At 35.5% G+C, this 18,612-nt stretch overlaps 1 protein-coding gene across 1 annotated transcript in view; it reads right to left on the reverse strand.

Annotated features, from left to right (window-relative positions):
* Positions 1–2,724: 2,724 nt before the first annotated feature.
* eipr1 (EARP complex and GARP complex interacting protein 1) overlaps positions 2,725–18,612 on the reverse strand; it is a 40,941-nt gene continuing 25,053 nt past the window's right edge. Inside the window, exons 7-9 of the mRNA XM_088930146.1 lie at positions 10,271–10,438; positions 7,216–7,383; positions 2,725–2,948 (exon numbers count right to left, since the gene is read on the reverse strand). Of these exons, the coding sequence (XP_088786272.1) occupies positions 2,774–2,948; positions 7,216–7,383; positions 10,271–10,438 (511 nt within the window). The 3' untranslated portion in view covers positions 2,725–2,773. The remainder of the gene's footprint in view (positions 2,949–7,215; positions 7,384–10,270; positions 10,439–18,612) is intronic.

An 18,612-nucleotide genomic window follows, 5' to 3' on the forward strand; every position in this document is an offset into this window, starting at 1 on the left:
TTACAGGGAAAGGCAAAGATATAACAAATCAAAGGAGAAAAATGGTTGTTGATCTTCACAAATCAGGTAATGTAAATAAATTACAAAAATAGCAGAACCCATGTCACTGCAACTAAAACATGGTTAGGTTAACAGATGTCTCTAAATTGTGCCTGTAAGCATGTGTATATTTGTATGTGTCTTAATGTTAAATGGTATATACAGTGTACCCTCCTGCCTTTTTCTGCTAGGTTATCCTTACCATAACCCTTTATAGCTATTTTTTTAAGATCTGGTCTTGCAGGCTATGACAAGCTGTGACCTGATGGTTTTTGCTCTAGCAATGCACTCAGTTACACAACTGAAAACTTAACTGACTTAATATGTCTACTTTGGGAACTGTTTTCAGCTCTTGAACATGTTGCCATTTTCAGGAATTAAAAAAAGCCCAAAACCTTGAGTAAAAGACAATTTAAATCCAGGCAATTAATGCTTCAATTAGGTCATTAGGTTTTACTGGAATGAAAACCAGCAGGTGTGTAGGCCTCCAAGACCCAAGCTACGAACCCCTAAGATGAAGTAGCTAAGGAAAATAGTTAGATGTATGACAAAATTGTGGTCTAACCATCATGCACATTGCATGCTTTCTGATGTCATCCATTCATTTGTTTTTAGTACACTATCAAGTTACACTACAGTTTTCCAATTATTGTGCTTTTAGTGTTGAATGATAGCAGGCAGAACCCATGTCACTGCAACTAAAACATGGCCAAATGCCCTCAGAGAAAGTGAAAACATATTGTATAAAAGATGGTGATTTGCAGGGAATGACTAATAAAAAAGATTTATTAATAAAAGATTAGTTGGAAAGGGGATAATCAAAAGAACAAAATCCATAAAAAATGTGTCTTTCTATATGCAATACAAAAAACAAAATATACAGTAAAATCGTTGTTTTGAAGAACCTATTCTTTAGAAAAAAATATAGACTTGAGAGAGACACACAACATTTGACAATAACTACACCTCCTAGGGTATGGATCGTGTTTGTTAATGAGCTAGGGAAAGAGATGTGAACCTCTAGAGTAAACCTGACCCACTTCGCCAGTACAGTTATAGATTGCTTAAAATCACTTAGGGATTCTCACTGATCAATATTATACATCATGAGGAACTGGTTTTATTTTATTACTGTCTGCAACTTAAGAGAGGGAACAATAGCTTTCTTTCTCAAGTTGAATTAATCACCTTCGTATAAGCCTGAGCATGAGGATTCTTACCTTAAATATGTGGCATTTTCGGTTGTGCTTCTCAGCCTCCAAGGCACCATTCTCCTCTAAGGACTTCACACCGTGCCAGTCTCCTCAGCTGTCAGCTTGTCTCACATCTTTCTGACACTCACTCTCCACCGGGCCCCTGGGCAAACCCTTTCACACCATGTTTAAACATGCATCCAGTCAAACTCACGAGCACTAAAATGCACAAGACACTAACACAGTCCCAAACACACCAAGCACTAAATCACTTGAAATCTGTCACACCTCCTGTCCAAACAGCAAGATCTCTGTCAATTTTTCAGGAGAAGACGGGAAATGCTGGAAGCATGGTACCACATGTGCTGTTCCGTAGCAAAAGAATTATTTTAAAATTTCATCCATATTTCCTGAAAAAATCTACAATATATATGTAGGTAAGGAAATGTTACATATTCCTAAAACCTGTCTCGATAGCTTTAGCATCACTAATGAAGACCTGTGACATCCTCTGTCAGTAAGAACTCAAGAAATACTGCAAGTCAAACTGCAATTAAAACTAACCATCATATGTGTCTGCAGCACTAATGAGTGTTATAACTGTCAAATTAATGTACAATATTCAGTGTGTTATAATGCTTGGATGAAAAAAGTAGCCTGGCTTCTTTTATTAATTCATCCTTCATGTTTTTACATTTTAGGCATTTAAACTCATCTGCAGTAAACGTAGAAGCAAAACATTTTTTTAAGACTATCTGACATATCTTTTCAACGTTAAAACCTTGAATATTTTTGGGGGGGAAATGCTTCATGTCCTTCAATGTCTTCTGAATTCCAATCATTAACCAGGGTTCTCATGAAAATAGGTTGGGTTTTCTGGATCAAAGTTCACCATGATTTGTCACTGTTTACATTATTTGTTTGTATAGGCCAAATTTGAATATGATATCTGTCCTAATCAGGAAATTCTGTTGCTTGCAAATACTTTCGCATTTCAGTAAAGTTAAAAACAATAGAAATAAGGAGTTGTTCAACTGTAATAGAACGTTTAAAATTATTGTAATTTTTTAAAGTAGATGTTACCCTATGTTTTAAACATTTTAACTTCCAACTAGTACAGTCATAGAATGTGGAAGCCACAGTTCATTTAAATTTACTTTCCCCATAATACACAGGTAGAATTATAAAGGCATAATTAGACATAATTAGAACATCAAAATATCTCTTTTCTTCTGTTACTATTTTATGACAGAATACTTGGCTGCTCACATGAGGCATGTAGAAGCCGTTCTTCAATGACTTGATCACAGAATTAGTCAGTCTCAGCAACAGTTCACCCAATGTAATGATGGTAACACCAAAAGAAACAGGTTAACACACTGAAAAATGTAACTAGTACTGTATGTGCATATAAGAATTTCCACTTCTTATACGCAAATATATTTTTCCCATGTTCCCTAAGATTTTAAGATCAGCAATATCTTACATATTGTACACCAGAAGACTTGGAGGAAATTTATTATAATTCTTTCTTCAGGGTTTTACAACAAAATACGATATTTCAGAGCTCTCGGCACTCTGTTTATTACAAGCCTCCCATCATAGCTCAATGAAGCAAACAGCCAGGGGTCTGCAGATGACCACTCAACTGCATAGACACTGTCTTCATGCTCTTCATAGGTAGCTATTATGCTGTCCTGGAGTGGTTCTTTACTCCTGCAATGAAAAAAAAAACATTTTTACAACATTTAAAAATTCATTACTACTGTAAAAAGTTTGCCTAGTAAGAAGTGAAAAATAATAGAAGTTGCTATCCTAAACATCTGGAATGACAAAAGGTTTTAGAAGCAATTCAAGTAACATGAAATGTAACTCCTACGATATCTTATAGATTGGCGGAAACATGTACTGTACACTGTAGTAATGTATGCACATACTAATGCATGTGCATGAATGTAGTTTGTTGAAGATGGGAAATTATTTTGGAAGATTCATATTCAGGTAAATGGGGTTTCAGATAAACTACCATCAAATTATAGTTACATGCAAGAGGTGTAAAGAATTGAATATAATTATAAATAGAAAAACAGGTCCTGATTCAAGCTTGCCTTGAAAGAAAAATGTAAGAAATAAATTACCTATGCTCTATTTGTCTAGTAATACAGAGCAGTAACACTTCTAGGCACATACTTCCTTTATTCAAGGCACAGAGATGAAGAGTCATAAGCATGGCACCAAATTTAAAAGATTAAGAAATATTTACCTGTAATCATTTAACAGCACACAACATTTACTACTATTATTAACAGTAATTCACAAAAACTATGAGAACCCTGAACCAGGAAAACCAAGAAGCAGAACATAATTCTGCAAATGAGGCACAAATACCATAGAGAAAAGAGGGAAACTTGACAAAATAAAGACCCTTTGCAGTACTAAATCACTCCCTAAACAGATGCTAAGGAAATGGGAACCACTTTTTCCCTCTTCCAAATATTGCACCACAAAGCGTGCATGAGATTTCTTTAGCTTGGTAGATACCATAAAAAGAAAACACAACTGTAAGGCCACAATCCCTTACTTAAATACAAAATTTTTCTTTGGTGCTCAAATTGCGAAAGTGTTCTGTGGTCAGATCCGAAAAACAAGGGTCCATTCATGGACTTCTTCTTCTTTTCCATATATTCAGTTGTGTTTTTATTTTAGAAAATGTCTGAAGTCTTATTTATGTATACTGCTTTGGGGGGGTCATTTTGTTACAGTGCCGTCTCCAAAAAGTTTTGCTAAACACTCCAAAGAATATCCTTAGTTTAAAGATAACAGGTATTTTTGATGTAGATATGTAAAAGACTTGACCTTTCCAGCCCTCAACACACAACACACAATGTATCATTGTATTTACTGTACACATATTTTTAGAAAAAACAACATAAATATGTTGGATATTAATTCAATTATTTTGGTATCTTTTGATTAACTGATCATTCATGACTGACCATGATACACGAGTGACTTTGACTACTACATTAGCATTAAATTATTTAATGACTAAGTTGAGTTAAGTTGGGCTATGAGGTGAAAATAGTAGCCCAGTGAAAGTGTATGGTTATGTATACTATAAATTAGACAAATAAAGAGAGATAAATGAAAACCAGATAAATAAAAAGAACTGTCAAAGGGTCATAAGGTGCATAGGTGGAATACTTTCAAAGTTAATTCACTCCTGTAAGGAAAATTACCTTTGTGCCTCACAAGAACATTTTTGACGAAAACATGATCCCTAAGTTCACATCAGGATGTAAAACCTGGTCTCTGAATGCAACAATTCTATATATTATAGTGAAAGGGATTAAATGTGATGCATTATTAATTCCTCTCAGTAAATAACCAACACAAGCGATTAACAAGACGGGGAAAAAAAAGATGAAAAGCACAAAAAGTATGGATATACCAGAGACAGTGATTTGTGGAAAGACTTCAGGGAAAGCATTATTCTATATATGTAATGCATATACTGCCATTTTTAAAAGTACTGGGTTATTTTTTTCTTCTACGATATAAAAGTCAGTACCTCTCTGAGGCAACAACTGCATGACGTCTGCAACACATTGGCCGCACCAAATTATTTGTACAATCATTTGAGATGCTTTACTAAGCCTCACTTCTTTATTCAGTAATAGCTTCCTTCCTGCCATGTTACCAGATGTGTCAAGTGCTTGGAATATTGTTGTCACATGCCCACCTGAACCAGTCTTGGCCGTAAAAGCCTACAGATCTTTCAAAGTTACCACTGGCTTCTCAGTAACCTCCCTGATCACCCAACTTTCTACCCCATTATATAGTTTGAAGGGACAGCCTGATTCAGGCAGGGTCTTGGAGGTACTGTATACCTTCCAATTCTTAATTGTCCTGTCTATGCTCCAAGGCATATTTAAGGCCTTTGAATTTTTTATATCCATCTCCTGATCTGTACCTTTCCACAACCTTTCCCAGAGTTGTTTTGAAAGTCCCTTGGTGCCCATCGTTGATGCTTTGCTTTGAAATGCACTACCCAGAAGAGGAAACCTATAACAGCTGTTGAATTTATCCTAAAAATCACGTGAATCACTACAATTAAAAACAGGTGGAGGCCAATTAACTTTGTGTGTGATTTTGAAAGTGATTAGTTACACCTCGGGTAATTTAGGGCTGCTATTGTAAGGGGGATGGACACTTACCAAACCAAGCTATTCCAGTTTTTATTTTTAATATTCAAAGTATTTCTAGGACACTGTTTGCACTTGGAAGTTGTGGGGTAGGACCTGTAAATAAATCTAAAAAATCTATTCTTATACATTTCAATTCTAGTCTTTAAGGCAACAAAAGGTGACTTTTTTCCCGCAGAGGGGACGTAAAAGTCTGGCATTAACTGGCCTTGGTGAGCTGGACAAGGGGCTGCAATATCAATGAAGCCACCACCATAAATTGCCAAAGAGACAACAACAAATACTTTTCTTGTAACTAGTTAACTGTATATTTGTAATGATAAAATTAACTATTCCATATGGAATATAGGGATTTGCACATGGGGATTTGTTTACAGTATATATCAGATGTGTCTTTGGCCCACTCTATTGTTTGTTCATTTGATATATAAGAAATGGTTGCTTGTTGAAAGTCATATATGTCTGTTTATGTTGTACTTTATGCTGGGAAAACTGGATAATTCTATATAATTCAGTTTGTAGACAGGGTACTGTCTTTTAGAGACTTAGCCTTAATTTTGTTTTCTGTAAAGCCATTTTGTTTGCATCTGAACCAAGTAATAATGCTTGGCAATACAGCGCTGAAGCTTAATCACATCCTTGAGTCAGATTGTGTTTACTATTTGGTACCTTACTGTGAACGCAACATTCACTTTCTTGATGTTGAAGGGAGGACAAGAAGCCACAGTTTCCACAAATCACTGACTCCAGGGTATAAATACAGCTTTGTAGTTCACCGTTTCCCAGTGTTCATCTTGCTAAGGTCCCTCCAACATCCCCAGCTCCACTGCAAGCACAAAAACCTCCCAGTGTGTGTGAGAGAGAGCCTTCTTGTCCTTAAAACCAGGCAGTCATGTCTCAAACCATGCAGGTTAAAGTGATTTTTTTTACAAATAGATTTGTTACCTAAGAACAAAAGTGTACATTACAATCCTAGAGGTTTAATGCAATAGGGGAGATTTACCCACTCCCTGGGTTACACACAACTCGTAATGCTGACTTCATCAGGGCTCTGTTTCACACTTCAGAATCACTTTGCTGTCATGCAAGTGTGGCAACCATTACATTTTTCATGGAAAATTGTGAGCAACCCATATTACAATCATATCACCCGAAAGCACCCGAGTCATTTTATAATTTTTTATTTATTGTGGATTTTATTTTGTGTTTAATTAGTGAACTCCAAAGTGAAGGGTAATTAAATGTATAATATTTATAAATTAATTGACATATATTTCTAATTTATTTAACGCATTGTATTTTTTAAGCTTGTGCTACATTTGGCATTTATTCATTCTAATTTTAGGGTTTTAAAACATTTTTTCATTATTTCATTTCTCTACTTCTATATAAAAATGGGAGGAGTGTCCTTTGTCTCTCTCTTCACCTTATGTACTCCTGCTACATCCTCTGTGATTAGCACACACACCTCTTAACAGTTAAAGGACAATAAACCCATGTGGGGTTTATCGTCCTATAACTGTTAATTAATTAACTGTTAATTATTGTCCTTCCTAACTCTCTGACACTGGTAGAAATAAAAATAAAGGAGGATCACTGCAATATCAACAGCTTAAAAGGGTCACTGTCAAGTTATGGAAGACTTGATTACGCAAAGACTTGTATAACCCAGGGAGTAGGTGTGCTGTATGCTGCTGGTCAGTGTTTATTCACCCTGACAGGAATAAATGATGAATGACAGTGAGAAAAACCTGGATTCAATAGTTAAAGAGACACACTTCTCCTCCTGGTGGTTGTCCTCTGGGTCACTCAGGTCGTCTTCATCCACTAGATGACCGAAGGGTTCTGAAGAAATGGACACCATGTTGGAAAGAATGACCCTGCTGTCACTGCTGCCTGTCAATACCAGCTGATCATGAGAGTGGTTGTACCTTACACTCCACACCCTGCAAAACAACAGCACTACTGAGAGACATGATGCAAGTGAATCCTAGCAGTTAGCATTTCTTTTAGAGTTGCATTAAGTTTAATGTGGAACTCCAGTCATTCCTCATGAAAGACCCGATAGTTTCAATAAATATTTTCTGAGAATCAAAAGAACTTATTAGTCTGTTTATGTATGCATGTTTTTAGAAGAATAGAGTCCACTGATTTTGGAAATAGATAAATGTCTAAGGTGTCACTTTGATTCACTGATTATTCATGACTGACCTTGATACAGCTGAACAGCTGCGTTGCATAAACACTAAACCACTCCATTAGCGACAGAGTTGAATGGGCACAGGTCATAAGGTGATTTATGCTGTGAATTTCAAGCCTGGTAAAAATAAAGAATATGCAAGTAACATACATATGTATGATGCATATTTATGTTGTTACTTATGGGCAACAAGAAGGCGTAATAGTTAGCATTGCAGAGCTGGGGCCTTTGGTTCTCACACCTGAAGAAGGCTCCACAGCCGAAACGTTGTGTTTTCTTTCTTCTCTTTTCAGCATGGAATAAATCTAATACTTGTTCCTTCTAAAGAAAATATTACCATTCTCCTAATAATACTCTTATAAAAAAACACTGAATTTGTAATAAATAACTGAAATTTATTTTGTTTTACGAATAATTACTATTCTGCTTTTAAAGTTTCTAGGCTTATGCTTTCCTTTCATCTCCTGTCTTAGATTTTTTAATAATCTTTAGGATTTAATTTAAGGATACATTTAATTTTACATTAGTATATTAAAGCTCCCTCCCAGGTTTTTTGACATATCACGTTAATCCATCTACTCAAGATTATAGTTTGCCAGTTCATTTATTTCAGTATAAAATGATTCCCCTAAAAGATACTGGAAGAACACACACTAATAATCAGATTTATTACAGATATCAAATATTCAGAAGGGTTTTCTTGTTATGTGCCACACATCTCTGAAACATTTTGAGAAGACAAAAAGAAAAAAATGTACATGCTTTATTCGGTATTTCTGGTTTAAAGCCTTCCCCACAGCCAATCTAATGTAAAGTGGTCGTAAGGTGATTACAAAATGTAGCTTTTTGTAATGAAGAAAAGGAAGATCGGGTTCAGACAGGAACTCTTGGCTGCTGGTTGGTGCTCACTCAAGAAACAAGTTTTGAAAAGCAGTGCTGAAATTAGAGATGATGCTACTGAAAGACAACCACATACAATAACATACTTTACCCTTTATTAATCCTGTTTCGAAGTTTAATGTTTCATGCCCTCTCAGGTGACACAGCTCCTTTGCAGTGAAACTGCTTTTATTTTATTATTGCTTAAAAGTATGGTCTATGTGCACCTACATGTTTTGAAATTAAACACTGAATAAATTACTACATTGATGGCAAATATTCTAATAAAAATTACTCAATGAAAACAATATAACACTAATGTTAGACTATAACATTAAAATATATTGTGCATGTATCGACATAAAACAGTGATTAAATATCGATACACAAAAACACAAAACAATTCTACGTTTTACTAGCTGAACTGAAATTAATATTATTTTGCATTCACTATACATGAATTACACTTTTAAATCCAAAAGGATCCAAACACAATTTAACTATACGAGGGGACACACATCATCCATCTCTGAAGTACAACCCCCACCTAGAAGAAACAAGGCAGCCATTGTGTACCGGCAGCCCATCTGCACAGCAGATCAGGTGGAGATGTAAGAAATTTCTTAATCAGTTGAATAAAGAGGAATAGTCAGATGGCCCAAATTGTTCAGGCCCAGACTAGAATTTATCCAGGATGCCAGGGTTAAAACAACTACTCTTACAAACAGTTCCAAGGGATCTCGAATAACCATTTGTCAGGATCTCCCTTTAATTTCTCACCTGAAAGACAGCACCACTCACAGCACAATGTTCTCCATCAAAATACTGCTTTGGAAATTTTGGGTGAGATGGAAGAATGCAACCTATTGCCATTTTCTAGCACTACAGTACTTATATTTATAGGTGTTCCATCTGAGCTTTTGGCTTGGCCTAAGCTAGTCAAATTTGACAAGATCAAACTAGATAGTGGTAATACTGACGTCACTGGGTATTGATATAATGTGATCTTCCTTTTAAATGATTAGCAGGTAGCTCTGTTGACTGACTAGTGTTACTGCTTGGAGTAACAAAATACTGAGCTAAAGATATGTAACTTCATAAAAATAGGATGAGATGCTCAGTGTTTGGTATACAGTATATGTTGCCAAATGAGTTTATTTTATGTATAAAGTGACATTTATAAAAAATATTATTTCAATTAACACAAGACTTGCTTAAGTAATTAAGTCTGGTAATTATCGACAATACTGGAGGTGACTTGTCTGTCAGAAAAGTTGGCTATAGAATGAGATATTCTAATTCTGGTTGGTAATGTCTATTTAAAACAGTACAGGGATTGTGCTAATCTAAGACTTGTATCTTAAACTATTTTTGTAATAACATTACATGTTTAAATTTTAGCAGTGTGACATATGTATGTTTATTCACATTTTCTCTGATTCTGCAGATATCTACATTAAAAAAAAATTAAAAACATTAAACTTGAGTGCTGCCATTTATTTTATGCATCAGCGTATGAATTGATTTGCAAGCACTGCAGCACACAGAGTCACATAGATGCTTTAGGCTGCGCTGCTGGTACCTGGTGTGCATTATAAATATCCACACCAAAAAAGGGCTCTGTATCTGTGATCTTTTGGCCCAGAGGCAAGAACACTGCCCACTGATCTTCCAAAGCAAGACTGCAGTTGTGTGACTCCCACAGGGCTCTGCGTGTTGCAGACAGGTAACACAGATCAAGCATCCTCTCCTACCAGTGGGAGTGCTCTTCCAGGCTCTTGACAGGCTCACTGATGTTCCTGACGTCCCAGAACTTGACCTTGCAGTCATCACCACAGCTGGCCAGATAGTACTGCTTATTCGGATTGAAGTCCAAGTCTCTCACCAGTTGGCCATGAGCATTTTCTATACAATACATCTGACTACAACACAAGAATTAAAAATGGAAAAGAAAAGAATAAAGAAAAGTGTTTAGTACTGACAGTTATAACATATCTACCTTTCAGATAATTTATGTTTTATAAAATTTGCTTCTAAAAATGTCATTTTGGGGGGGATGGTGAAGTAGCTTGTAGGGGGTCAAATTTGGCAATGCCTGAAAAATAATCTTTGCAAAAAACAATGCATTTATAATAACAACCCCATATATGGCTGTTTGTTACTCAAAGCAATGTTTTATACCTTTGCTTACCGTAAAACAAAGGCAGTCACCATTTTTTCTTTAAAGTATTTACATGTTTAATTACAATCCTGTATTCTCAAATCCCTTGTGGTGTTTAGAGTGTTCTTATGAGAAAAAAGTAATGATGAACAAAACAATTCTCAACCACAATCCAGCAAAATTACATATCTAAATAACAAAATACTTTCAAGATTGTAAATAAAATAGGAAAAAGTTAAATCTCTTTTGTATTCAAGCTACAGTGCCGTGAAAAATTATTTGCCCCCAATTTCCTCGATTATTGCACATTTTTTACACTGAATGTTTTCAGGTCTTCAACCAAAATCTAATATTAGATAAAGGGAACCTGAGTGAACAAAAAACACATTTTTGTTTTTGCTTATTTCATTTATTTAATGAACAAAGTTATCCAACACCAACTGGCACTGTGTAAAAAAGTAATTGCCCCCTAGTTAAATAAACCCAGTTAAGGGGATCATTTAGAGCTGACTGAACACAGCCAGGCTTGATTACAGCCAGCCCTGCTCAATATAAACCTATTTTGACCCTTACCATCAGAGTCAAGTTGCCAGCACAAAGATTCAACAAGCACATAATGCCACGATCAAAGGAAATTCCTGAAGTGATCAGAAAAAAAGTTGTTGATATCTAACGGTCTGGAAAGGGTTACAAAGCAATTTCTAAGGCTCTGGGACTCCACCAAACCCCAGTGAGAGCCATCATCTCCAAATGGAGAACACTTGGAACAGTAGTGAATCTTCCCAGGAGTGGTCCGCCTGCCACAATTTCTCCAAGGGCGCAGCGTAAAATCATCTAGGAAGTCACAAAGGATCCTAAAAAAACATCGAGAGAACTGCAGGCTTCTCTTTCCTCCGCTAATGTCAGTGTTCATGACTCCACAATCAGAAAAAGACTGGGCAAAAATTGGGATTCATGAGAAATTAGTAGCACGGCAGAAACTACTGCTAACCAAGAAGAACATAAATGCTCGTCTCTCATTTGCCAAGTAGCACCTGGATGATCCTCATGACTTTTGGGAGAATGTTCTATGGACAGATGAGTCAAAAGTAGAACTTTTTGAACGACATGGGTCCCATTATGTCTGGCGTAAAGCAAACACAGCATTCCACAGTAAGAACATCATACTAACAGTCAAACATGGAGGTGGGAGTGTGATGGTGTGGGGATGCTTTGCTGCTTCAGGACCTGGACGACTTGCCATAATTAAATGAACCATGAATTCTGCTCTGTATCAGACAATTCTTAAGGAGAATGTCCAGTCATCCGTCCGTGAGCTGAAGCTGAAGCCTAGTTGGGTCATGCAGCAAGACAATGATCCAAAACACAAAAGCAAGTCCACATCAGAATGGCTGAAAAGAAGCAAAATGAAACTTTTGGACTGGCCTAGTCAAAAGTCCAGACCTAAACCCAATAGAGATGCTGTAGCAGAACCTGAAATAAGCAGTTCATGCTCGTAAACCTACCAACCTGTTTCTGAATTAAAGCAGTTTTGCGAGGAAGAGTGGGCCAAAATTCCTCTACAGTGATGTGAAAGAATGATAATGAATTATAGGAAGCATTTGGTCATTGCAGCTAAAGGTGGCACAACCAATTATTAAGTGTAATTACTTTTTCACACAGGGGATATGGGTGTTGGATCACTTTGTTTATTAAATAAATGAAATAATAATAATAATAATAATAATAATTATTAAGTGTTATTTGTTCACTCAGGTTCCCTTTATCTAATACTAGATTTTGTCTAAAGTTCTGAAAACATCCAGTGTGACAAATATGCAATAATAAGAGGAAATGAGGCAAATACTTTATCACGGCACTGTAAATGCTCCTCCTGATTGTCAAATCGTATGTGGTTCTTTCAAAAGTGATCATCTCACTGCTTGCATTATGCAATTAACATACTAATTAAAAATCTCATTAAAACTTGTGGTACAAATTGACCTAAGGGGAAGTACAGAACTTCAATTAGGCTAAAATTAAATTTTTATATATTTTTTATTAGATGTCACATGTGATGCAGGTGTATTTTTAGTTGTGCATCAATACATGGCTTTTCAAAAATAAATGTATCAACCTATATCTATAAAAAAGTTTATATAATAACTTAAACAATCAGCTTACTATTTTCATATTTTAACAATCATAAAGCCCAGATAAATCACAGCCTATAAACTGCAAAAAATGTAAGTACAATTGTTCAACTAAAACACTCAGCTAAAAAACTTGTGAGGAAATTTGGGAGTCCAGGAAAACAAGCATCATAAAATAACCCACTGGAACCTAGTATAAAAAGCCTCAGCAGGTGAAAAATCCATCAGAGTATAATTTGCATAATGCATACTGTTGTTCATTAAGCACTTAGACTGATAATGTAACTGTAACCCAAACATCTAATGTTTTAAGTGGTCTTATTCTACCCTGTTATTATTTACTTAGGCTGTTTTATTAAGAGCCACTAGTATGCCTCGTTCTAGTAATAATAGATATGGAAACAACGTGAAGCACCTTATGATAATTCATCACCAGTAGTTCTACAATGTGTACATGGAAGGGAAAACAGGGCATGAAGAACAACTGTTTTAAGACCTCTTCAACAGGTGGAGTGTGCATCAATGTCCAATCATGCAGTACCAATGTGCAATCATGCAGGAAAAGCCCTAAAGAGGGAAGTAAGGTTTCAAATAACTCCCCAAATATGTGACCAGTATAAGCAAAATCTTTATTGATCAGAATTCACAGATCATCACAGAATAAAAAACCTTCCCCTCTGTGTTTCTAGTTTGCTAGTTGTGAGCATTTTGGAAGTAAATGATTAAATGTAATGTTATTGACAATTTAATTTTTAGAGATCTACATTTTAAAGTATATACAAGAATGGTAAAACACATAGATTTAATGTATCTTAGTAAATCTAGAAGAAAATTTTGCAAAATAATTAAATTCCTTAAATAAATTAAATTGTACATTCAACCTGGCTGAAGTACTAGGTAATATAATCAAAATACAACAAAGCTCTAATGAATCTCAATAGTGGAAATTATTAGTTTACTGGTAAAAATGGAAGAAGATGGTAAGACATTAAAGACAATATGACAGTTCTGTATAAATGTTCAAAATTAGCAAGGGAACATACTGAAAAACAACAAAAGCAAGGTAATAAAACATGCAAATTGGATTTGAGAAGGTGTCTTTCTTTTTCTTAACAACTGTTAAAGGTGTGAATAATCACATGCTACAGTAGAAATATAAGAAACACAATGTTGTCCTAGTTGACCAATTCAGATTTTAAATGGTTATTTTTATAACCATTACTTCTCCTTTAAGGCTGATCTTAAGGCTGTTAATAATGAGTTTCATCTCTCCAAATATACATAGCTCCTGTACATACCGTATTATAATACACAGAGTACTCCATTCTAAACTCAGAAAGATAACATCTGAATTTGTTTTCCTTGAAATGAAAAATCATGAATGAAGCTCGTGAAGAAAAATATGAGAAAATAATTCTAAAAACTTCAATGCACTATTCAAATACTGAAACATTCTAAAATGATGTTCATTTTTAAAATATTTTCACTGATAGCATTACAGCTTTGGATACCGAGTATTCACTTTTAAAAAGAAAGGAGATCGTATATACACTCACTGTCTATTGTACCTTGGAGGCAAAGGCTGTTACCAACCTATGGTGCCTATTTTTAATTCATAAGGTTTACTGGTATGTTAGTAATGTTACTATGATGGAAGGCAACACTGTTAAACTGCCACTTTTCCATTATTTGCATACATTAAACGTAATTCATTTAAAAAAAAAATCAATGGTGGGAAATGTCTTTTACCAGCATGGAAAATACAAAGTACTGAGCTGCTGGTAGGAACAATAAAATTGTCAAAGGGAAAAGCTGATTTATTCTAATTACATGAAATTGATGGATCGGCATCAGACAGTTTTTTATCAGTGTTAATTTAATGTACGTACATGTTGTTATTTCAGGCAAGTATCGTAGTGAAGTCTGGGAGCTACTGTATTTAAATCTGTCACAGGAATGTAGGCAACAAATCAGCTTGACTGAGAAAGACCTGCATGAGGTTGTTGTTGGGACTCAGGTAAAAGGAGATCTTTCTATTTTTTTTCCCCAATATTTCAAATTTTGTCGTTCCATGACTTTAATCTACTGTGACAAGGTGACAGTAAAAGGCAAGATGGGAGACCCTTGTCTCAACTACATTCCCCCAAAACACCCGCAGGAAATAAACCGTCACCATCTGACCAGTCAGAAGAAGATGATTTGTCAGATGACAATATAACACCAGGAAGCATGTGCTCCTCGCTTACCTGATGTTCCCCATTTAGTCATAGCATTTCTTACGATCAATTGTTGAGACAACAACATCCGTTTTTTTCAACAGCATTGTTGATACAACAACATCCGTTTTTTTCAACAGCACCTTGTGTGTTCTGTTAAATGATATACAGTAGAGTAGCTTCATTTCAGTTGCCGAGATAAAAGGCAACCAAAGTGTACAGAGAACCACACCCAGTCACTCTTGATAACCCCTGGATGTGGCTCTAACATGCTGCTCAGCAGCGGTATGACACAGAACAGCCATATGCCTAATGCCGTATCTTTTACAGCACATGGTTATTTTTTAGCTAATTTTCAAAAGAGAGAGTATACAGGGGTGAATGCTCGCACTGGGGTGACGTAATGAGTAGCGTACCACAGTGACCTATACTAAGACACATGCTCTTCATAATTTATATCACTGATCTATACTCTGGTATAGGTAGTAAACTAAGGTCAGATTTCCTGATTAAATCAAAACAGAAGCAAACTGGGGTACAAATGTTTGGCAGATCACATTGAATATAGACAAATCCAAAGCATTACAAGCAGAAGCAAAAACAGATTTTAGATACAAACTGTAAATGGCAAGCTTGTTATGGGACCAATTAAGAAAATGACTTAAGAGATTATATATTATATAATTTATAGAAGTAGGTTATATACTATATAAGTTATCATTTACATATTGTGAAGAAAGTGGGAAAGTAGTAGAGTCCAACACAAATTTTAGGAATTAGGACACAGCAACCAAATGAGTCAGGGCTGAATGGCCTCCTCTAGGAGGAGTGTTCATAAAAAAAAAGAAACATGAAACTGTTTAAAAATTCTACAGATTCTATTTTAATGACACAATGATACAGTAGTTTACCTGAACATCATCTCTGTTTCTGCGTTATGAAATGATCAAGGTATCTACTGTGATGTACCTCATGCTTTTTTACAGCTTTATAAAAGTTGTATGTGCTGTAAAAAAACAAAGATACAGGAAATTATGACTACATCCCTAAACTGGAAATGGGTTACAAACTGAGCTTTGATATTAATACTCGTTTCACTCACATTTTTCAAATCATTTGAAGATGGCCAGATATGGCCATCTCTGAGATTGTGCCACATCTCATTTTTGTTGTTCTTCAATTATCTTCAGATAATTTGTCTTTGCCACAAGTCCCTCTCTTGGAATAGTAAGTTACTCATTTCAGCTTCCTTTGCCTTTTTGTCATATCCAGTAATTTTTTATCACTTATAATGTGGCAGTACGACATCAGTGTCATGTTATTTATCCAGTCAATGGTTTTATTAATGGGTTAAAATATCTATAATAAAATCAATTCATAACTTATCAATTTAGTTAGTAACTATATCAGATATTGTTAGTTGCATTTTGAAGATGCACAGATCGTATGCACAGTAATACGATCGACTGATATAATAATTTAGTAATACTCAGGAAAAAAAATAGATTTGTTTATAAAAATTGTACACAACAGATAATCACATCACACCAGTCCTCTCATAACTTAAATTCACCTCTGCTGATTTTGGAGGCTGAGATTCACTTTCAAACTTGACTTTAAGATGTCCTCTGACCCCCAGGGAAGTAAAAAAATCTTCAATGTATAAATGAGAACTGGAGAAGTGGAGCACAAAATTGGGGTTGTTTTGGGATCCGTACAGTTTTAAAGTTTCCTCCCTAAATTTGAAATCCGGATTCTGCAAAGCTGGATATAACACACTTGACAAAGTTATGGGGATTAAGTCCCCTATCCCTAAGTCCATGGACACAGTGAAACCAAATCTGAAGTCATCCCCCCTTTAAGGCAACAGAGGCTATTACAAGACATGCGTCTCCCTGGTTTAGTGATAAATCACTGTGTGCTGAGGGGATAAACTGTATCTTTTTAAAAGCTTGCACAAGCCTCTGTTTCTATGACAACTGCTGTGCACAAAATCACTTCATCGCTTATCAAAATCAAACCATGGCTGAAAAATAAAAAAAAACTCTTATATGGTATATCAGAAACACTATCCTATGTATTAGCTTATGTACTATAAGCATGTTCTTTAAATTAAGAACTGTAGATGAAAGATGACGTGACATGCTGTTTCTGTTTTGTTCCCAGACCCGAGTCCAAAATCAGCCACTATACGAATGAACTCAATAGATGTTCTATTGCAGTTTCAGTGTACGCATTAAAGGATATAGCCAGGAGATAATTAAACTAATTGACCAGACAGATTTTAACTCATTAAATGAAAAAAAAAACTAATTAGACTATTCTTACTAGGTTGCAGATGTGGGTTCCTGGCAAATTCATGAAAGCATAAAAGGCATGTTTTAAAGGGGTCCCTTAAAGGTCATAGAAAGAGTACTGACAGATACATTAGGTCAGAGTTCACAGTCAAATTTACAAACACTCCTAGATTGTAGCACATATAACAAATTGACTCATGAGTCTTGGAACACTTACAGCCAATATGTTGTTGTTTCGTTCTCACTGCCACTAAGCATTTGTTTACAGAACACCATGCACACTCAGAGCTGACTGAGAGGCCCTAGAATATGGATGAGTATTATTTTTCATCATCTTCAGTTTGAAGATGTTTGTATCATATATTCTCACTTCATATCTGTAATCATAGTTGACTTTATCATAATTATAATTATATACGAAATAGTAACCAAAATACACATATATTTAACCTTCGTTTAACCTTTGTAAAATGTAAAGCATTTGTTTCCTAAGAAGACAATATTAATCTATTGCTCCTTCTATATAGAGTGGTGTGAAAAAGTAACTACACCCCATGAAAAGATCTTTTTGTCTTTTTTTACATTTTTGGACAAAAGGATATTTGATTGTCATTTCAACAATACTGATAGATAAAGGTGATCTAATTTTAAAACATAACACTGAAAAATCACATTTTGCACTCATGTTCAAATTTAATCAACAGAAATGCAATTTCCTTGTGTGGAAAAAGTTAGTACACCCCTACCTTAATCATTGCATCAAATGCCTAAAATTAGAATCAGGTGCACCAAAACAGGTGCAAATGATAAGAACATCACTAGAGAGTAACTTAGAGGGCACTGCCTTATATAAACATCAGAAACCTGTGGTCTGGTTTGGTCTTAGCAATTGAGGTGTGTAGCTACATCATGCCAAGATCAAAAGAGCTCTCTGAGGTCCTCAGAAGAATAATTATTGATGCCTATGAGTCTGGGAAGGGTTTTAAAGCTATTTCCTAGCAATTTGTAGTCAATCCCTCCACTGTCTGAAAGATCATCTACAAATGGAGAAAATGTCCAACCACTGGCAATCTATCCATGCCAGGTCGTCCCACCAAAGAGCTGACCGAAAGATGCTGCAGGATTTCTCCAAGAACCCCAGGATAACATCAAGGGATTTACAGGCAAGTCTTCCCTCAGTCAATGTCAAAGTGCATGAGTCAACCATACGAAAGAGACTGCACAACTTCGCCCTACATGCAAGGTCAGGAAGGAAGAAGCCTCTGCTCTCAAAAACGAATATAGATGTAC

Source organism: Atractosteus spatula, chromosome 2 (genome assembly GCF_055471065.1).
Source record: "Atractosteus spatula isolate fAtrSpa1 chromosome 2, fAtrSpa1.hap1, whole genome shotgun sequence".
NCBI classification, from domain to species: Eukaryota; Metazoa; Chordata; class Actinopteri; order Semionotiformes; family Lepisosteidae; genus Atractosteus; species Atractosteus spatula.